Raw genomic sequence first — 19,412 nt, forward strand, 5'->3', positions numbered from 1 at the left:
CTCCATGTAAATTCTGCCACATCTTTCAAGGTTTGTATGCAAAGTAGGTCACGCTATTTATGTCTTGTTTTATTTCAACAGTTGCACTTTCCTAAACTGGTATCAGCATCAAGAGAATTAAGTTGACAAAACTGAACAGAAAAAAATGCAGGGGTCAATGGTGGATCATATCCGCTTTCTCCAGTTGAATGGGAGAGATAAGGACCAACGTCTCAGACTGTGCTCTCTAAAACCATTATTTAAACATCAAATGAGAGAATATCTTTTGGCAGAATGATGTTCATCTGCGAGCACAGCTCAAGGCAGCTTGTTGAGAAACTTTTCTGGTTAATTTGTCACTTTACTTCGAGAGAAGTCTGCAGCCTTGCTGTGGCGGCTCTGCGAGGCTGTACTTTGGCAGTGGTGCTTTTAGCCAATGGCAAAATATTAACTTGCTCACAATGACTGCTACGCTGATATTAGGTTTTAGTTTAGCATGTTAGCATGCCAACATTTGCTAATTTTCACTAAAGACAAAATACAGCCGCAGATGATTGGATATAAGTTAGCTTTGCCGTTATTGTGTCGTAAAGTGTTGAACAAATTGAGATTTTGAACTGATGATTACACTAAATGAATACAATTCATCCTGACGGGAACATGAAGGTGTTAACCACTTTTCATGGCAATTCCTTAAAAATGGACAAAAACCTTGAAAAACGGTTGACTTTTTATTGTAGTTCATAAAAACAAACGTCAATGATAGAAACAACAAGGTGGTAACCATAATAATATTCAATAATGTAAAACAACAGAACAATATACAGTAAGAAATTAAATTAATCGTTCTCAAAACCATCCCATGTACCTAAAAGCTGTGCAGCTATTGCATGCCCATATTTCGGGAGAGTTTCCAGGAAATCTGTGGTGCAGTTAGGAATGTCGAGGTGCTGGTCGGGGCTTGAGCACAGAGAGCTGATCCTGGATTGGGTCACCTGACGAGAGGGGTGGAGGTTAAGGACACAGGAAGAGGTAACCGAAACTGAGTGACTGATAGAAAAATGACAGTAACAGTCTCTCAGCGTCGGGGGCATTCTGCAGTAGAGGCGCACATTATTATGCCCTGTTTCATACATACATACATACATACAGGAAACACACACACACACACTCTCTACACGCACACACAGACAGGTGAAGACGTTAAAGTTGAATGACTTAAAAAGAAATCACAATTTTCTAAAGGCGAAATTGGGCACAATAAAATCCCTTGACTTCTTCAATAATCCAAAAATGACTACAAAGCACCTGTATACTCCAAGCATGCTGCTTTTTCTCCCGTCTAGCTTCTTCATGTTACATACAGTTACATACACGTGTTTGACCCTGTTGTAAAGACAGAACAGGACCGGTCGGTGGAGCTGCCCACAGTCCAGTCACGACGACAGTGCTCAGGTTTTACGGGAGTTGCATCTGAAGCCCAGTGGAGGAGAAAGACTTGTTTCCATTCGCGACCATCTTGCATCTGCAGTTCCAGTCTTCTCAAATCAAAAGTCCAGCAGCATAGCTGATGCTCCTCTGAGTCCAGAAATGGGTTGTGGGTGCAGAAGGAGGACGACTAACCTGACTGTGCTGTACATGGCGGTTTGAGAGGGAGGACGTCTGCTACATGGCGGTGAGGTGAGGGCGACTAGCCTGAGTCAGTGAGAGGGAAATGAGCGAGGTTGTGATTGGTCAGCGCGGCACCTGCATCTGCTGCGAGGTCTGGTTCTGAGCGGTGACGTCGGGGCCCCGGCTGGCCAGTCGGCTGAGGATGTTCCTCTCGGACATTTGCAGCCGCACGGCGACAGGGGGTATCCTGGCGATGGTGGCCGGGAGACGCGTCACGTCGGCCTTCATGTCGCTCAGCAGTTCCTCGAGCTGTTTGAGAACTGTAAATACAACACGCATATGAGCTCTGAGCGCCAACACGGTAATCGAAATGAAGGATTGTTTTGTGTCCGGTGAAATTCAAGGATTCAAAACAATCATGTTTTAGCATTAAGCTCGCAAAATGTACTGAAGAAAATAGCGTGGATAGGGCTTTAAACAACCATGGGAGCTAATGTGGCTAGCAGGCTAACAAACAGAGGTGCACAAAGTTGTAAATCATACAACTTCTAACACGTTGTCATTGTTCTTACACTCACTACAGCCAAACATCTCTCCTTCTCTACTGTTGGTATTATATTTGTCGAGGAGTTATTAATCAGCAACTGTTTTGACAGTTTAAGTCATTTTTCCAGACCTCTTCTCAAAAATGATATAAATATTTGTGTTTACATAATATCTTCCTTACTTCTGATGCCACCACAATGACGGCCGACACTTAATTCTCTCTCACACACAAACACAAGCTCCTCTTATTCAGAAGCTTCTTACAGTGAAAAACCTGTCTCCTTACACTCAATAGACTCTTGTGATTCAAGCTAAAGGAATACTATTGTGAGATGATTTAATCTAATTTAATTTGAATGCTTTACCTTTATGCAGAACTGCGTTGGCCGGTTTGTTTCCAGACATGGACTCCTTGCTGAGGTGCTGGTGGGACTCTGCGAGGCACTCCACCTCACTGAAGCGAGTGTTGAGGGCCATGGAGGGGTGGGCTGGGTCCTCCGTCATGTTCAAGTAAGCCGCCCTGCGCAACTGCTCCTCAATCACCAATGCCTGCTCCAGTAACTACACAGGGAACAAAGAAAGACAACAAGCCCAGTGAGATATAACAGAAAACACAGACCGACAGAAGTGAAACATATGATACTAATGAGCGTGCTCAGTTTACCTTGAACCTGCGGGCCAGGAACTTGTTCTTGATCTCCAGGAAGTTTCCTCTGCTCATCTCCCCCTTAAAGGGCTCATTGAGGATGGCAAACCTCACGTCGTTCTGCACATCCTGCCACCGAGCGTAGCCGTGTCTGAGAGACGCCGCGGTTAAGTGCAACAACATTACTGTCCTGTGAGGGTCATAATATTATACGCCAATTTCTTTTCTCATAGACGTTTTGAGGACAATAAATCCTTTATCATCTTGCATGGATAACTTTACACATTGGGGCATCATTAAGTGGAGCTGTTCATGTAAACCTTAAGTTAAGTCTCTTCTTTTGAGACGGTCCCTCACTGCACAACGTGGCCTGATGACTTGCTCTGGTATCCTTTGAATGGATCAATAGACCCCTAAACAATTCTGAAGCCACACAAACACCTCAATTGCGTAACAGAAAACCATAAAAGACAAAACTGGTGTGCTTCGTACTGGCAGCTTCAAGTTTCTGCAAATGTTTACAAAAGCAGACACTTCCATTGTTCGTTATGTTATGAATACTTACATAACATGTATAAGATGGAAAGAAATGAGTCAGCACTGAATAATGCTGAAAAGAACATATCTTAAATTTCCACCATGTGACTTTTCAGGTTTTCAGAAGACAGCGATCACACACACACACACACACACACACACACACACACACACACACACACAGTGCAACTTTAACAATGAATTGTTCATTTGAAAAGGATACTGTATGATTCCAGCCAGCAGCCAGTAGTCATGGCGACGGTGCCAAATCTCAAAGGTCTTCTTGGTGACGGTGGCCGCCCGCTCTTCATTCTGCCACAGAGAGTGAAGCTCTGAGAAGTAGGGCAGAAAAGTTAAAAGACATAAACTAAAGAGAGAACAAAGAGACAGAAAAAAGTGTGTGTGTGTAAGAATGTGTGTCCACCTGTGAATCCTCCGTCAGCGATGTTGAACATGAACCTCTGCTTGGTGGCTTTCTTCTTCTCTTCGCTGACGTTAACCACCGGTGCAGCTGTTGCTCCTTCTTTGGCGTTCTCTCCGTTCTGCAGTTTGCCAGACTCGTCTGTTTTTACAACGTCCTTCTCCTCTTTTTGCTCTGCAAGAAAACAACAGAAACACGTCATTAAGCACCACAGTTTAAAGCTAAATGAGTGAAATTAAGTTATGATACCAATGTGATTGTTGAAATGTGCATTTAGCTTTCCCTTAAAGATACTTTGAGGATGTCTACATCATTTAACAAAGTGTGTATTTTAATGTACTTGCAGTGTATGCGTGTGTTTTATTATGTACCTTTCTTCTCCTCTGGAGGCAAACTGGTGTCCATCTTCTCATCTTTTCCTTCCTCAGCTGAAGCAAGAGAAGCCCGGTTAGAAAGGTAGGAAAGGGAAATAAGGAAACGAGACACGATGGAAAACAGTTGCCTCACCTTTCGACTTGTCCTCCTCTGAATCCATCTTGCTCTCCAAAGCTTCTCCCTTGACCTCAGTGGGAGTGTCCTTCTCCGTAGTCTTGTCCTTCTCTTCCTTCTCCTTGCTTGTATCATCCGCCTCCTTGTCCTTGCCTTCGTCGTCTCCTTTGCCTGTCTCCTTCTCTTTCTCCTCCTTAACTACAGCAGAGTCGACCACTTCTTCTTTCTTTTCGAGGAAGGGGGATTTTTCAGACTCATCTGGGATTTCGATAATCTAGGGGAGAGGTAGTCAGTTTCAAATTAGATACAAATCGGCAAATTCAAGTATAACGTTGCTGCACATAACTTATTAGACTGTACTGAAGACATAAATACATGATGTGGATATAAAAGCAGAATTTACTTCTGGATCGTCGGTCTTTTTGGCTCCTTTGCCATCGTCGCCCTCCTTCTTCGTGTCTTCCTTGTCGTCTGGTTTAGACAAATCTTCTGACAAGAAACACAAAACACAGGTCAACCACGGACATGCAAAGAGTGCATTTTATCCTGTTTCTGTTGTCGCGGTCACTAAAAACAAATTACATTTTCTTAAGCTTAATAGCTGAATGAGTGAAAAAGTGTGTCATGTGTCCAGTTGTTACTTGTTTTATCCACAAGAGGGTGTCAGAAAATAAGCCGATAGTCAAGAGAACCTTGATGAAGACTAAATTATAACATATCTTTTATTGCAACACAACTTCTCGGGTCATGGCTTGGATTTAAATGTGAAGTTAGAATTCACACTAAGTTCCGGTCCAGGTAAAAGTAGTCTTGCGATACCAGACAATCAGAGATCTCCGCCTTCCGAATGTCTGGGGGCAAGAACGACGGCGAGAGTGTCCGCTAACAAACCTACGCCCCTAACACGTCCTGGACTCAGACCGGCCAATCACAGCCGTGTATCTACATGCTTAGGGGAGTACGTGGGTTGAGCGAAGCGTTTCGAGACTAGTTTGAGAATCTCAAGTAAAAGTTGAGGTAAAGCATGTGGCGCTGAGGTTAGGGCTGGGAGGAAATGGAAATGCATGTAATTTATCAAACGATACCCATAACAACAATGTTACAACACACATTTGATGTGATGTTCCGATTACGATGCCAGTCGCTGAAATGAAATAACCCATCTGCAGTGATCGTTTCTATATTGTAAATAATCTAATGGAATTTGACTTCCTAAGAACTAAGTGTGAAGGGTGTGTACCTGGGACAGGAGTGTTGGGCTGTGTGTCTGCAGGCGTCCCAGTAGAAGGAGTCTTTAGGTCTTCACCTGCAGCCAAAGCTGCAGCCCTCTTGTTCTCCTCCAGCTCGGCCATCCAGGGCATCGACCACTGACCGTTCACATGCTCAAACTCCTGCACCTGTTCATCAACACGTGAATCAGTCAGCCCCATCACTCAATCAGTGTTTGAATGCTTGAATTGTCTAAACATATTTTGTAGTGTTTCTTTTCCAACGGGTAAACCATACCTTTTTCCTTATAAGTGACATCACACCAATGCGGGTGAGCACATGTTGCCTTGACAGACCCTCACGCGGGACACCGTCTGCAAAGGTCTCGGCTCCGTCTGCGCCCGGCTCACAAAGGTGACGCATGAACAAAGACACATAGGCCCTGAGAACATTGGTGAAGAAGAAGAAGAATGTGGACGGATGCCACGGTGAATACATTTGGAAGTTATCAAAATATCCACGAGATGCACATTTCACAGAAATGCACCAAGAAAACACATTGAAAATTAAACAAAATGACACATGTACCAGATTCATGACTGCTAAAAGTTTTAAGAGGCTTCGAATGCAAACAACCCAGCCAAGTAAGCTGTAACACTACTTAAGGCTGCGTATTGTTGGAAAGGTTTCCATTTTATTGCCAGTAATATTGTTTCTGTATTATGCAGACATTTTTCTATCATTCTTTAAACTTCTTAAAACAGCCACACTTCTTAAAAGTGGTCTAAACATAAGTCCCACAAGAACTTTAACCTAAATAAAATGGTTTAAACAGGAAACATTTTGAATTAAATCAGGAACTCACAAATCTGACCCGGCATTTGATGCTAACTTTACAGATTAAATAAAAGTAGAGAGGTTTGATAGTCAACCCTATACAAGTAGGAAAACATCATGAGACTCACTTGAACTCTTTCTCAGACTTCCCCCGGAGGTCCCTGACGAGCCACTGGTTGGTGAAAGCATCCTGGGGAGGCATCCCATAACGCATCACTGCATTTAGGAAAGCCTTCCTCTGGCGTGCATTGAAGCCCAAAACCTGACAGGTAATAAAGAGGTCAGGAAGTTTACAAATGTAAAGTCACTTTAAAAGGATTTTTTTTTATTGTTTTTCTTTTTGTGCTGATTTTTCATCTGCAGGAACTCACCTCGATGTTCCCGCCCACTCTGGCCAACAGCGGAGGCAGAGGTTTGTCCCGATCGTTCCTCAGCCCTTTGCGGCTTGGTCTGCGGGCATTTGCTAAAGCGACAAGACACAAAGTAGTTGAGTAGACATTCCAGTCAATAACGTTTCACTGAGATCATGAAAATCAGACATTTTGAAGTATCATCGTGTGCGTTCTTAACGTCCTAAAGTTGCTCTGTGAAGATGCTCCACTTACGGCTCATCACGACTCACTGTGATCCTGCTGAAGCCGTTTCTCCTCATCTCTCAGCACTTCAACAGTTAACGCTTCAGAACATTTACAACTGAGAGCATGGTTGTGGTGGTATACTTCATTTAATGCAATTGAAGTAACAGAGCCATAATTGAATAAAACATAAATACAATCAACTGAAAACATGTACATCTTTCTGTGCTTATAAATTAATGGTCAAAATAAAATGAATCAACTTGAAGAAATTGAAGAAATACAAAGGAACAACTTCATCTGAAATACTGACAGTGCCTTTTTTAAACAAACGCTGTTAAGTGCCTTTTAAGACAACTTAATTAACAGTTAATGTGAACAACAACAACCTCTTTAAAGTGCAGGTAGACATTTCAGCTGGCAGAGAAACCGTTGGTTATAATGATCTTTCCCTGTTTCTTTCCTTTTTTCCTTCTCTTTCCTTTTCCTTTCTGTCTCTTCTTGCCTCTCTACGCTCAATGCAGATGATGCAGCAGCAAGTGGCACTTTGTGAGTTGTTGTAGAGGTTGTCAATGAGGAAATTATAGCTGTCGTCTGAATCTGATTGAACATCTGTAGAGGTGATTTGAAGGATGTTAGTGGGAGAAAGAACTGGGGCTCCAACAGGAAGGGTTAGGGCTCCATGTCTCCAGCAAATACATCTTAATGACTGACCTCAAACAACTAAAGTGGAACATCTGCATCTTCACATAAGTAGTTAACAGTGGTGGCTCAAAAGCACACACACGCACCTCTTCTCGTAGCAGCAGTGATCAAAACACTGAGCCTTACCTTCAGCCCGTTCATCAAAGTCCTCGTCGCCCTCCTCCGAGGCCACCGAGTAATCAGACTGGTTATCCGACTGATCCTCCTGCCAGTCTAAAGGGAGCACAGACAGGAATGTTGAGGAGGGACGAAAGAGAAACAGAACCAAACGATAAAGAACATCCAAACTCCTCGAGGAGCCGAAGCCCCATTCAGTTACTGTCAACCAGCCAGGAGGGGGAGCTACTGCTTCTCAGTTTCTATAAATACATTATTTAGTAAATGTCTTTTCATGGGTTTGTTGTATTTAGTATTTAAAGTATTCATAAGTCCCCTGCTGTCCTTGTAATCCAGTATTTAGTTTATTAAAATACATCTGTGTTAAGTGGACCAAAGTGAGAGACTGCAGGGTCAATTTCTAAATAACACACAACTAACATGTTTCTATACCAAATCTAATACTAACATAAGACTTCATGCCATGCAGTCACCTCCCACATTAAACCAACAACAACAACAACCACCACCACCACCACCACCACCACACACATTCACACTCACACTCACACACACACTCTCACACGAAGAGAGGGAGTTATATATTGGCCAGTACCCTGTCTTATTCCTCGGTCCTCCTGGGAGCCGTCATTGTAGTTGACTGGCTTTCGAGTTCTTTTGCCTTTGCCTAAATTACGAGCGAGGTCTTCTTGCTGCTGCTCGTAGTGGTGACGCAGCAGCTTCTCCCAGTAGTCAGGATCAACACTTTCCTCCTGCTTGATCACCTCTCTTTCCACCTCCTCCTCCTCACAGAGAGAAAAAAGTAATTAATATTGACCGAAAAAGACTCAAATGCAAGTGTATTTCTGTAGTGAAGACTTATAATTCAAGACATTTTTAGGAACTGGTGACATCCCCTTCCTAGCTGTGAAAAAGTACCTCCTCCTCTTCATCTTTGACCACATACTGGGCCACTTTAAAGGAGCTGAGGTATTCGTTCATGCTCTGGAGCTCAGTCTCATCTGGAACATCCCGGTTCCTGTCTAGCAAACCGTCGACTGCGTGGTCATCGTAGTGGATCACACTGCTGTCGTCCTCCTTGTTGTCTCCTGGAAGCAGGATGAGTCAAACAAAAGGGTAAGAAAGCAGAAACTACATTTACCACCAAATCTGTCAGTGGGTTAAAGTTCACTCACCCTCTCCAAGTTCATCCTTAAACAACTCTTCAGTTCCAAACTTGAGGATGTCGTCAAGCTCCTGCTTGGACATGGAGCCCGTCTTGGAGCCGAGACCGGGTCGCACCACCAGGTGAGTGAGCATCATCTTCTTCTTTGCCACCTGGTGGAGGACAAACAAGTGGTGAGCAGGTGTTAACAGAACCCTGACATCGGCGACACAATTTTGATCTAGTTGTGTTCCTTTTCACAGACCTGCGTGATCCTCTCCTCCACAGAGGCTTTGGTAACGAAGCGATAAATCATGACTTTCCTGTTCTGGCCAATACGGTGAGCTCTGCTGAACGCCTACGAAGCACACACACACATGAAGCGAACAGCTTGACCACCTATCATCCAAACAAACAAACATCATGACATGGCTGTGAGGTTACAATCGGGGTTTGCATACCTGGATGTCATTGTGGGGGTTCCAGTCAGAGTCGTAGATGACGACGGTGTCGGCAGAAGCCAGATTAATGCCCAAACCACCAGCTCGGGTAGAGAGGAGGAACGCAAACTGGGGAGCACCAGGAGCTGTTGGAAGGAATGACAGAAAAAGAAAGAAGGTTAGAACACTGATAGCAGACCAGAGCAGCTGTTTTTAGGTAATACAAACAGTGCATGCACCATTATAGCGGTCGATGGCCTCCTGTCTCAAGCTGCCGGTGACTCCTCCATCGATTCTCTCATATTTGTATCCCTCGTTCTCCAGGAAGTCCTCCAGCAGGTCCAGCATTTTAGTCATCTGGGAGAAGACCAAAACCCTGTGGCCTCCGTTTTTCAGCTTCCTCATCATCTTCTGGAGCAGCGTCAGTTTTCCTGAAGACTTGGTCAGAGCATTGCCCTCATACATGCCATTTGGAAGTTTTGGTGCCTCCTACGGTCAGAGAAATACATTTCAATAAACAGAGCAGTAAACATGTTCCAATACTTAAGACATGATTCACCCCCAAAAGAAACAGTTTGTTCCCAGACAACTTGAACGTCGTACCATGGCAGCTGCAGGAAAGAGGTAGGGGTGATTGCAGCACTTCTTCAGGTCCATCACCACGTTGAGCAGAGACACTTGGTTTCCTCCTCCACGAGTGTTCAGGGCATCAAAGTTACGCGTTAGGATGAACTTGTAGTATTTCCTTTTTTTTTTTTTTTTTTTTAAACAAAGACAAAAAGGTTGACAAAGATAATGAGAAAACAGAATTCAGAGATTAGACAAAGGAAAATATATTCTTCACACGATCCAGAAAGTAGTAATGATAGAAAAATGCCAATAAATATTCTTCAACATGCAGACTGGTTTAATTTTAATGGAGGTATACTGTTAAAATATAACGCTACAGATCTTTCTAGAACGTACTTCTGCATGGGGCTCAGCTCCACTCGAACAATGAGCTCAGTCTTTGAAGGCATGTGTTTGAAAACATCGGCCTTCAGCCTCCTGAGCATGTGTGGTCCCAGCATGTCATGGAGCTTCTTGATCTGGTCCTCTTTGGCAATGTCTGCAAACTCCTCCAGGAACCCTTCCAGGTTGCTGCAGAGAGAGAAAGAGAATAAAAATACATAAATATCGGATGGGGGTGGGGTGTCCTCTGCTGTGGCAACATGTGGGGCTACTTACTTGAATCTCACTGGCGTCAGGAAGTTCAGCAAGTGGAAGAGCTCCTCCAGATTGTTCTGGAGAGGAGTGCCAGTAAGCAGCAGCTTGTGTTGCAGTGGATAGTTGTTCAAAATCCGGAAGAACTAACAAGAGGCAGGAGTAAAAAAAAAAAAAAAAAAAAAAAAAAAACATATTTTAAGCATTGAGCAAACAATAAATAATCAGAATTACATCTTAAACGCAGGATAAACACTTTAAGTACTCTCTCTATTACCTTGGACTGGTTGTTTTTGAGCCTGTGAGCCTCGTCCACCACCAGACAGGCCCATTCAATAGAGCCCAGCACAGCCTGGTCAATGGTGATCAACTCATAGGATGTCAGCAGGACGTGGAACTTGACCGTTGAATCTTTCTGTAAAGCACAGAAAAAAATGTTTCAGTTCTTTGCAAAGGGAGCGCCGCATATTTACACTCTGCTACAACCGCTAGCAGCATGAAGAGGCGCTGATAGTCTATTCTGCGCTGAACGTTTTGGTTGTATTCATGGTCACCAAGAGTTGTTTAACTGTGGGTGAAACGCTGTCATTTTATACGCAGCCGTCCAATCACAATGTAAGCTACAAGTGGAGTGGCGGAGAAATGAATGTGTCTGCGCTCTCTCCCGCCGTACTTCTGCCTTCACTTCAACCGGAACAAGTACTTTACTTTGTGCCGACATTTTTACTTCTGCAGCTAATCTGTGTCAAAGCAACCAGACGCAACCAAAGCGGCACAGCTGAAAAAATTGCTGCGCCGGTTTGGCCTTCTGTGTTCTGTGTTCTGCATTAACAATGAAGAAGTGGGCAATTTAATTAGTTTTAAAACTTATTTGTCTTTGTCAAAACATGCCTTTGTAAAAAAGCAACCCAATATAACTAATAGTAGCCTAACAAACCCCCCCGAAAAAGGCAATAACGCTGCTTATTGCGCTGTTGAGTCATAATTACCACAAGGGAAATTCCTTCACCGCGATCAGCCCCACAAGCTAAAACTGTGGCACACATTTGTATAATTTGGCAGCATTTTTTGTAATGTAAATTCCTAGCAGTGTAACTTTTGATACTATAATCGGACATCAAGTGCTAGCATGCAGGGCACCAATTCAAACTGGCTACACTACTTCAGATCAAAGATATCTAATATTTTCATTTTCATCACGTTTCTACTTTCTTCCTTACCTTCATCTTGGATGCTTTTTTCCCGCCTCGGATGGCGTTTCCCTCGAAGGAGAACTCGTTCTCCCGGATGACCGCCCTGCTGTCTTTGTCCCCTACGTAGGTCACCACGTACATGTCAGGGGCCCACATCTCAAACTCTCTCTCCCAGTTGATGATGGTGGACAGGGGAGCACTAACCAGGAAGGGACCTTTGGAGTGACCCTGTACCAGGAAGACAAAGTTAATGTCTACATGAAAAGAATAGACTTATTATTAAATGGCTGAATTTATAAAGCACTTTACAGTTTGCTTCTCATTTACGCACACGGCCACAGTTTATCCACTAAACAACAAGATATGTGAACAACTATATTTGTCTTGCCCTGCCTTTAGGATAGAGTTCCTTACTTAGAGCTTACCCCCTTTAATGGACAGAGTTACTGTGTGTCACGTGTCTGAAACCCCTCCCACTAACATTGATTGACAGGGGAGGGCAGACTGGACGCAGCCAGTTCAGATGCTGGAAATAGCATCAGAACAGGAAGACACAAAAACTGCTTGCAAGACAATCATATACACAGTTCTCACCTCCTTGTACAATGAGTAGAGGAAGACAGCAGTCTGTACGGTCTTTCCTAAACCCATCTCATCGGCCAGGATTGTGTCTGTGGCCTGAGCCCAAGAAAACCTCAGCCAGTTGAGCCCCTCCAGCTGGTAGGGGTGCAGGGTGCCTCCGGTGCTGTCCAGGTAGTCAGGCTGCCGATCAAACTTGATGGTGGGCTGGAAGGAAGAAACAAATAATAAATATCAAATCCACATCTGTCCTGATTCAAGCTAATATTATTCTGCCGAGGGAATACCCTCGACAGTGACGCTTATTTGATAATTAATAATTTATTAGTCCAATGAAAAGATTTCATATGGCAGGATCAGTTTCACAATAACCAACACTGTGTTTGGAGAGTTTCTTTGCTTCAAGGTTTCATCATACTTACATCTATAACTGGATTAGCTGGTGGACGCTCTGCCTTCTTGATTTTGACCGTCTTCTTCAGCTTCTTAACAGGTCTGCCCTCATCACCCATCATCAACTCTCTTAAAGGAAAATCACAGAGGTTACAAAAAACATATTTTCAACTGCATTCGTGTCGAGAAGAATCATCCAACATGCTGTCAGCCTCTGTATACCTGTGATTCCAGTATGTCTGTTTGTAGGTGTCGAACTCTGGGATGTCCATGTCTTCGCTCTCCCAGGTTGCCTGGTCATAGGCCAGATCTCTCCATTTGATCAAGTAATGATTGACGTTCTTTTTATCAACACTAACGTGAAACGAGGAAACACACAAGAAAGATGGAGTTATGATAAAGTACTGTTACTGTTTGCTCTACAGGTGTGTATGACTGAAACTCTGTCTGATGGCTCCACACCATCTACTACATTCACTGTACTTCTTTTTATAGGTGAAATCTGTATTTCATATGAGATTATTTATGTGTCTTACGTGTGGTTGAGGATGCGGTGGATCATCAGCCACTCCATCTTGACTCCATAGCGGTAAAACTCCTCCTCCATGTGGATAAAGAGAGGATCCTTGTTCTTCCTCTTGGTGCTTTTGTTTACATCACCCTCACCTCCAAAATCCACAGGCGGCGGTTCGTCCATGTCGGTCTTCCTCTGGTAGTTGCGGAACATCACCTGGCAGTTGAGCTCCAACTGGGCGACAGAAAGGCAGAAAAAGGGGAGCGCTGGGTTTGCGTTTGTCTCGTCTTGTGCGTGCAGAGAAAAATACAAATTGTGAACTACAAGTGGATACAGTTTTCAGAGAGTGTGCTACCTGTAGCTCCAGCACCCAGGAGCAGTGCCAGTAAGACATGTTGCACCATTTGACAAAGAACTCCCTCTCCCTGCGGCCTGCCAGCGGCGGGGGATCAGAAGCATCGGCAGGGAGATCAGCAGGACGAGGGACGGGCGTGGCGGCCGGCGGATCCCCCCACTTCCATGTTATTACCTTCTGGACTTTGCCCTTCATGTGTGGACACTGTTAGGAAGTAGGAAAGGGGAGGGAAATCATTTATGATGCTCGTCAATGAACAGAAGCACTGATCAGAAATTCTGGTTTTGAAAAATAACAGGAGTGATATCAGCAAAATAAAAGCTGCTTTGGTTTAACTAAAATACTGTAGGCGGGCACAAGATGGAATCTACATCCGCATACACTCCTACGTGGGCGCACGCGAACACCAACTCGCACGCGCCAGTGCACGGTGCTCACCTTGCAGCGGGGGCAGATCCATTCTCCATTGGGAATTTCAGGGAGAGGAGGGTTGAGGCAGTGGATGTGGTAGGAGGAGGGGCAGGTGTCACAGCAAAGCAGCTCCCCTCCGTCCTTGCACACCCGGCAGAACTCGATATGATGGTCGTCTTCCTCCTCCACCCCTTCATCCCTCCGGTCTTCTTCATCCTCCCCTTCGGCCTCAGAGAGCTCATCCCTGGCCTCCCACTGGATCCCCTCCTTCTCCTGGTGGCAGAATTGCAGACAGAGGGAGGTGGTGTGAGGGGGGAGGGGGGGCAGACAGGCAGGGAAGGTATGCGGAACGGAGTGAAAGGAAACAAGGGAGGGGTGTGGGGTGATTTTCAAGAGAGCCGGGGGTGGGGTGGTGTATGTGCATTGCCCGCGTGTGGAGCCACAGTGGAGGGGGGAGGGACAAGAAGAGGAAATGGGGGATGGGGGGTGAGACATGTGGTGGGAAATAGGAGAGGATAGATGGGAACATAAGGAAGAGGGTTGGGGGGGGGGGGGGGGAGCAGAGGACAAAGAAAAATGGAGAACACAAAAAGATATTAAAAAAAAACATTTTAAAAGTCCATTTCCCAAAAACCAACCCCCCCTCCTGTCACTGCAACTTAATGCAACAGTAAGACACTTCCACACAACAATACCTGACAGACAGGTGGCATTGTTTTACACCAGGAATCGGGCCCAATCTTTTCTAACATAGGACCCAGTGGATACTCACACAGTGTGGGCAGCTCCACTTGCCCTCGGGGGCCTTTTCCATATCAGGGTCCAGACAGACCATGTGATAAGCTCGTGGACAGGTGTCACACAAAATGATCTCTCCTCCCTGCTGGCACACCTCACAGTAGTCCTGGTGGTCTGTCTCGTAGCCATCGCCATCCTCCGTTTCCACTGAGAGAGGACACCAACAGAACATTTGATACCTGGACATATTAGGAGTAATGGCCTTCAAAACCTCCTCCATTTATCTGCTGTCTGTTCCAAAATCTGTCCAGTACCGATGCACAGGTAACAGAACCAACTTCTTAATTAAGGAATATTTCCATTGCCAACCTTTCTTCTTTTTCTTCGCACTCTTGGGTTTCTTCTTGGGGCGGTTGCTGCGGTTGGAGCCGTCTGACACAGAGAAACTCCCGTCGTCAAAGTCACTGTCGACATCGGGTTCATCTTCATCACTCTGACAGAGAAACGGCGAGGGTCAGGAGATCGGGAAAGAGAGAAATACCGCGTTACATTAAAGCACATTATCAATCATCTGATTATAACGTCTACTTCTCAAATATAAAGAGCGGGTGGACAGAGAGAGTATCTTACCGAAGAGCGCTTCCTCTTGCTGTTGAGGCCGCCTAGTTTGATCTTGAGTGGAGCCACCTTCTTAGGTTTGGGCTTCAGCAGAGGCTTAGATGCGGGCTTAGACTTCTTGCGAGCATTGGGACCTGAGAAAACACAGAGATAAAGTTTAATCAGGAGGTTCATAACCAACAAACCACCTTCATCTTCACATTTGATCATACCGTTATCTTAACAATAATGTGTACTTCACCTTTCCCCTCTTTGGTTTTGGCCTTGCGGAGTGGAGGTGCCGGGGCTGCTGGGGGTGCAGCGGGTGTCGGAGCTGCGACAGGAGCAGGAGCGGGTGAAGCGGCGGCACTGGTCTCTGGTCCTCCGTCTGTTCCTGGCACCACCATGTTCTCCACAGCTGCAGCCACATTGGCGGCTGCCAGGGCCGCATTCGCAGTGGCGGAACCCTACATGAGATGACACGGCACAGAGTGAGAAACGCTGCTCTCTGCTGTCAAACACATGAGGGGAAAAGCAACATGGTGACCTGCAAACTTGTTCGGGATTTCAATACCTTAAGAGGGTTGTTGGTGCTGAATTCTCTCCACTTTGCCATCATTAACGTCATCATCTTGGACACAGCAATTTTGGGGTTCTTAGCTGCAATTAAAGGCCTAAGGACATACAATGTACAAGGTGTACAGTGATTATTTATATTTCCATACCTACCTACATAGCTGCTTCAATAACGAGGTAGAGGCAATAATATCTACTGATGTGAAAGGGGTCTCCTCACCTGACGAACTGGCTGAAGGCCTTGTAGTTAGTGAGGGAGCTGTAGTCTTCCTGAGTAAAGACGTGGTCAATGTCTTTCATGCCCCAGGCCTCCAGCAGCTGGGTGGAGCTTTTAGGCTGAGGGGAGGTTAATTTGTCACGTTAGCCCTGATGGAATTCATTAATTATCCACTCAGCAGCCGAGTTTGAATGAATCTTTACCTGGCAATCGTCATCGTCGTCGTCGTCGTCATCTGGTTCCGGATCTTTACGCTTGCTCTTCGAGCTGGATGAGGCTCCCTTCTCTGCTGCCGCGCCTCCTTTCTTCTTATCTTTGGCGTTGCTGGAACGTTTCTTCTTCTTCTTCCCAGGGGCATAATCACTTCCTTCACTCGCCGACCGCATACCTCCCTCTTCTGCATCTCTTTCTGCTGCTTCTACTCCGAGCAGGTGCTCCGGGGAGCTGACTGGCAACTCCTGCAAAACAAAAAGACACTTTGCAAATCACACCAAGACACTGGTGCTTTTATATATATACACATTTCTATATTTTATAAATTCAAAATGAAAGCTTCATCATTTCTATATGATTTCTAGTAATACATATGCCACTCTATTGGGATGTGGAGGTCTGCGTGTAAAGTCATGCGGGTCTGCTATCGTCCATGTGGCTACACTTGGCTGTCTGTGAAGACTTATTAGAGAAGCTGGAACCGGAGATGTTTGGATTTTTTCCTTTAAAAAGGTCTCATAACATTGAATTGATTGTCAAAATAGTTGAGGATTCATTTTCTGTTGATTGACTAATTGGCAAATTATTAAAACCCTTCAGTAAATCAATCATATCGTTCTAATCTGAATATCTGGGTTTTTGTACCATCAGACAAAACAAGCAGTTTAAATGTTTTATATTTGGGCTCTGCTACATTATATTTGGTAGTATTGACTAGTTAAAGGTATTATAGAATCAAATTAATTGATTAATTGAGGAAATGATGTGCAGATTCATAAATAGCACTAATGGTTAGTTGCAGCCCTGATTTTAAGGAAATGCTTATCTCTCTTATTTTAATCACAACCCAGACGTCTCCAGGCTGACGTCCAGTCAAAGGAAAATAAGATGGAGGAAATAGTACTAACCCAGAAAAGGGAGATTTCTTATGAGAATTTAAAAAAAACTTTATAACAAATACCCAGTTTGAAATACTGTAAATATATATAAATATTGCAATACTTTCTTCAGTGGGCCATAGACTCAATCACCAGTGTGTTACCTCCTTCGTCGACTGACATTTATTTAAATGAATATCTTTGAAATTGCCACGTTAAGATGATTGCCATATTATTTACCTAAATAATTGTTTTGTTGCTGCTGTTTAAATTTACTCCTGATGCAACAAAAAAAGCACTTGTTTTTGCAATGTTAACCCAGTGTTGCATCATGATAACAAATGATCTTTGACCTCTTGGAATTATTGACATCATACATGCACCGAAATTATGATTAATGCATCCTTTACACAGCTGTTTTGCTTCACATTCTGCTGTGAATAAATAAATGAAAAATGAGTGAATTAGCCAACTATTTAGCTACAAAGAAAATTCACTTTTTGTGCATGTCCATGTAGATCTGAGGAGGTCCTGATCTAGAGTCGAAGGACTCACAGGGGTCCCTTGTTTTAGTGTGCACCCCCTAGATGTGACCCCACGTTGTGGATCGACATGTTTGTTTACCAGGTCAAATCTGACAAAGAAACCACATACGATGGGGGTTCCCCGAGTTAACAAGTTGACAATGCACACGGAAAGTTTGTCAAACTAACCTCTCTGATGGGTCTCTGCCTCTTGCTGCTCCTGCTCTCTCGGCTGCTCTTCTTGGCTTTCTTCTTCTTCTTCGTCTTGGGTGCCTCCTCTACGTCAGACACAGCATCCGCGAGCTCGTCCTCACCTGCGGGTGATACATGCTGTCCGTTAAAAGCGAGGAAGAAAAAAAAAAAGACACGCGGAATGGTTGCTCTGCTGCAGACCCGGAGGGAGAGAGGAGCACAGACACGCGCACTGGCACGAACATGGCGAGTGTCAGTGCGCGCACGTACACACCCTGAATGCCACAACAGAACAGGTTGAAACTTGTCTGTTCTCCGGGCTCTGAAACTTTGACAGTTCATGCCCGTACTCGACAAGTCACACGGAAGATTTACGGGATACGAGGTGTTAAGAAATAAAAACACATGAACACTTCCTCTGGAAGTTAGCTAACTAGTCGATAATGGCGAGTGACGGACAGGCTAGCTTAAGCTAACGTTAGCTTCCGCGAGCTCAGAGAGAGATGGACCTTCTTCAGAGGAATACAACAAAAAAAACGAGCTTACCGTGAAGAAGTGAGGGTTCGTCCGCGGCTCCAAAGTCTTCCCTCTCATCCTCGCTGCCAGACATTTCCGCAGCGTTTTAATTTTTAGGTCTTGCTGGTCGAATTAATCCCTCCTAAACCTTGCTCCTCGGTCCGCGAGGGAGGAGGGAAAAATGACGTGGGACTGTTGGAGAATGGACCGGGGGGGTGTCCAGGAAGGGAGGGGGCGGTGGGTGCTGGAAAATAAATAAATAAATGGCATTGGTCGGTAGCTAACGTAATCCTTCCTCAATGTCCTAATATTTACACAGCATCTGATCTAATTAACCACCTGCGTGCTCAAAATAAGTTGGATAACTGGATTATCTATGCTTTGACATTTATCTGTTGTTGATTTGCAGGTATTAGTCCACACAGGAGTGAATGAACTTAAGTGTGGCATTCACCATTATTTAAAGTGTGTGCTTCAAATCTCGCATTGGCGAGTTCAAACAATACATTGAAGAAAAGTTTAAGCTTTGAAAGCCTACCTTCACACGTTATAAACTTACTGTAGTGTGTGTGAGCTTAGTCCCGGGTCGAGGTGTGTGCTCTCTCTCTCTCTCGGTGCAAGAATGAACACAAGTCAGGCTGTTTGTGCGGCAGTTGTTGTCATTTAGCGCTCATTCGCTAAACCCGGCTGAATCAATGATCAGCGGAATAAAATAAAAACAGATCCGTCAATGACCCAGAACACGTTGCTCCGTCCCCCAACCTCACAGGCAGAGCTTAGCTAACATCCTCACAAACACACAAAGGGGCAGACATCCCATAATAATCCCCCCCCCCCCCCTCCTCCTCCCACACTCGCACAGGACTCTGCATAGTTACCTCGCAACGGACAGACCATAATACTCAGCCTGCCCCCACCCCCCTCCACCACGCGCTCGCACGCGCGCACGCACACTACCACTGCTGCTAGACATGCGTGCACCGGGCTCCCTGAATGCACACTCCTTCCCCTTTCCACTAGTAGTCCCAGCCCCCTTAGCAACCTCGTTGTCATAGTG

General features: G+C 44.8%; 1 protein-coding gene across 2 annotated transcripts; it reads right to left on the minus strand.

Annotated features, from left to right (window-relative positions):
* Positions 1-697: 697 nt before the first annotated feature.
* Positions 698-19,202, minus strand: chd4b (chromodomain helicase DNA binding protein 4b). Of its 2 annotated transcripts, none has more exons than XM_031852653.1 (40): positions 18,915-19,202; positions 18,386-18,599; positions 17,837-17,961; positions 16,236-16,490; positions 16,036-16,151; positions 15,814-15,913; positions 15,502-15,706; positions 15,273-15,394; positions 15,012-15,135; positions 14,677-14,849; positions 13,932-14,177; positions 13,494-13,697; positions 13,161-13,372; positions 12,847-12,978; positions 12,654-12,753; positions 12,247-12,438; positions 11,680-11,880; positions 10,737-10,874; positions 10,484-10,605; positions 10,223-10,396; positions 9,860-10,001; positions 9,496-9,745; positions 9,278-9,402; positions 9,082-9,174; positions 8,848-8,989; positions 8,591-8,760; positions 8,268-8,454; positions 7,682-7,768; positions 6,647-6,738; positions 6,404-6,537; positions 5,736-5,880; positions 5,470-5,626; positions 4,633-4,718; positions 4,248-4,503; positions 4,112-4,168; positions 3,744-3,914; positions 3,543-3,651; positions 2,801-2,933; positions 2,502-2,697; positions 698-1,910 (listed from the first exon to the last, which is right to left on the minus strand). In XM_031852653.1, exons 2-40 carry the CDS (start codon positions 18,447-18,449, stop codon positions 1,714-1,716), a joined length of 5,934 nt encoding a protein of 1,977 aa, XP_031708513.1. In that variant the 5' UTR covers positions 18,450-18,599; positions 18,915-19,202; the 3' UTR covers positions 698-1,713. The 2 variants fall into 2 exon arrangements, with proteins under 2 accessions (XP_031708513.1, XP_031708512.1); XM_031852652.1 differs by having other exon boundaries at positions 8,268-8,457.
* Positions 19,203-19,412: the final 210 nt, after the last annotated feature.

The sequence above is a fragment of the Anarrhichthys ocellatus genome, unplaced genomic scaffold (assembly GCF_004355925.1).
Source record: "Anarrhichthys ocellatus isolate YVR2014 unplaced genomic scaffold, GSC_Weel_1.0 scaffold13, whole genome shotgun sequence".
Taxonomy (NCBI): Eukaryota; Metazoa; Chordata; class Actinopteri; order Perciformes; family Anarhichadidae; genus Anarrhichthys; species Anarrhichthys ocellatus.

Excerpts from the sequence above, each read along its gene's own strand:
- chd4b (XM_031852652.1), bottom strand. The coding sequence starts at position 18,449 with ATGTCTGGCAGCGAGGATGAGAGGGAAGACTTTGGAGCCGCGGACGAA. Across the intron at positions 16,491-17,836 it reads GGCAGAGACCCATCAGAGAG|GAGTTGCCAGTCAGCTCCCC; the intron begins GTTAGTTTGACA and ends TTTGTTTTGCAG. Across the intron at positions 13,373-13,493 it reads CCTGGGTGCTGGAGCTACAG|TTGGAGCTCAACTGCCAGGT; the intron begins GTAGCACACTCT and ends TCTGTCGCCCAG.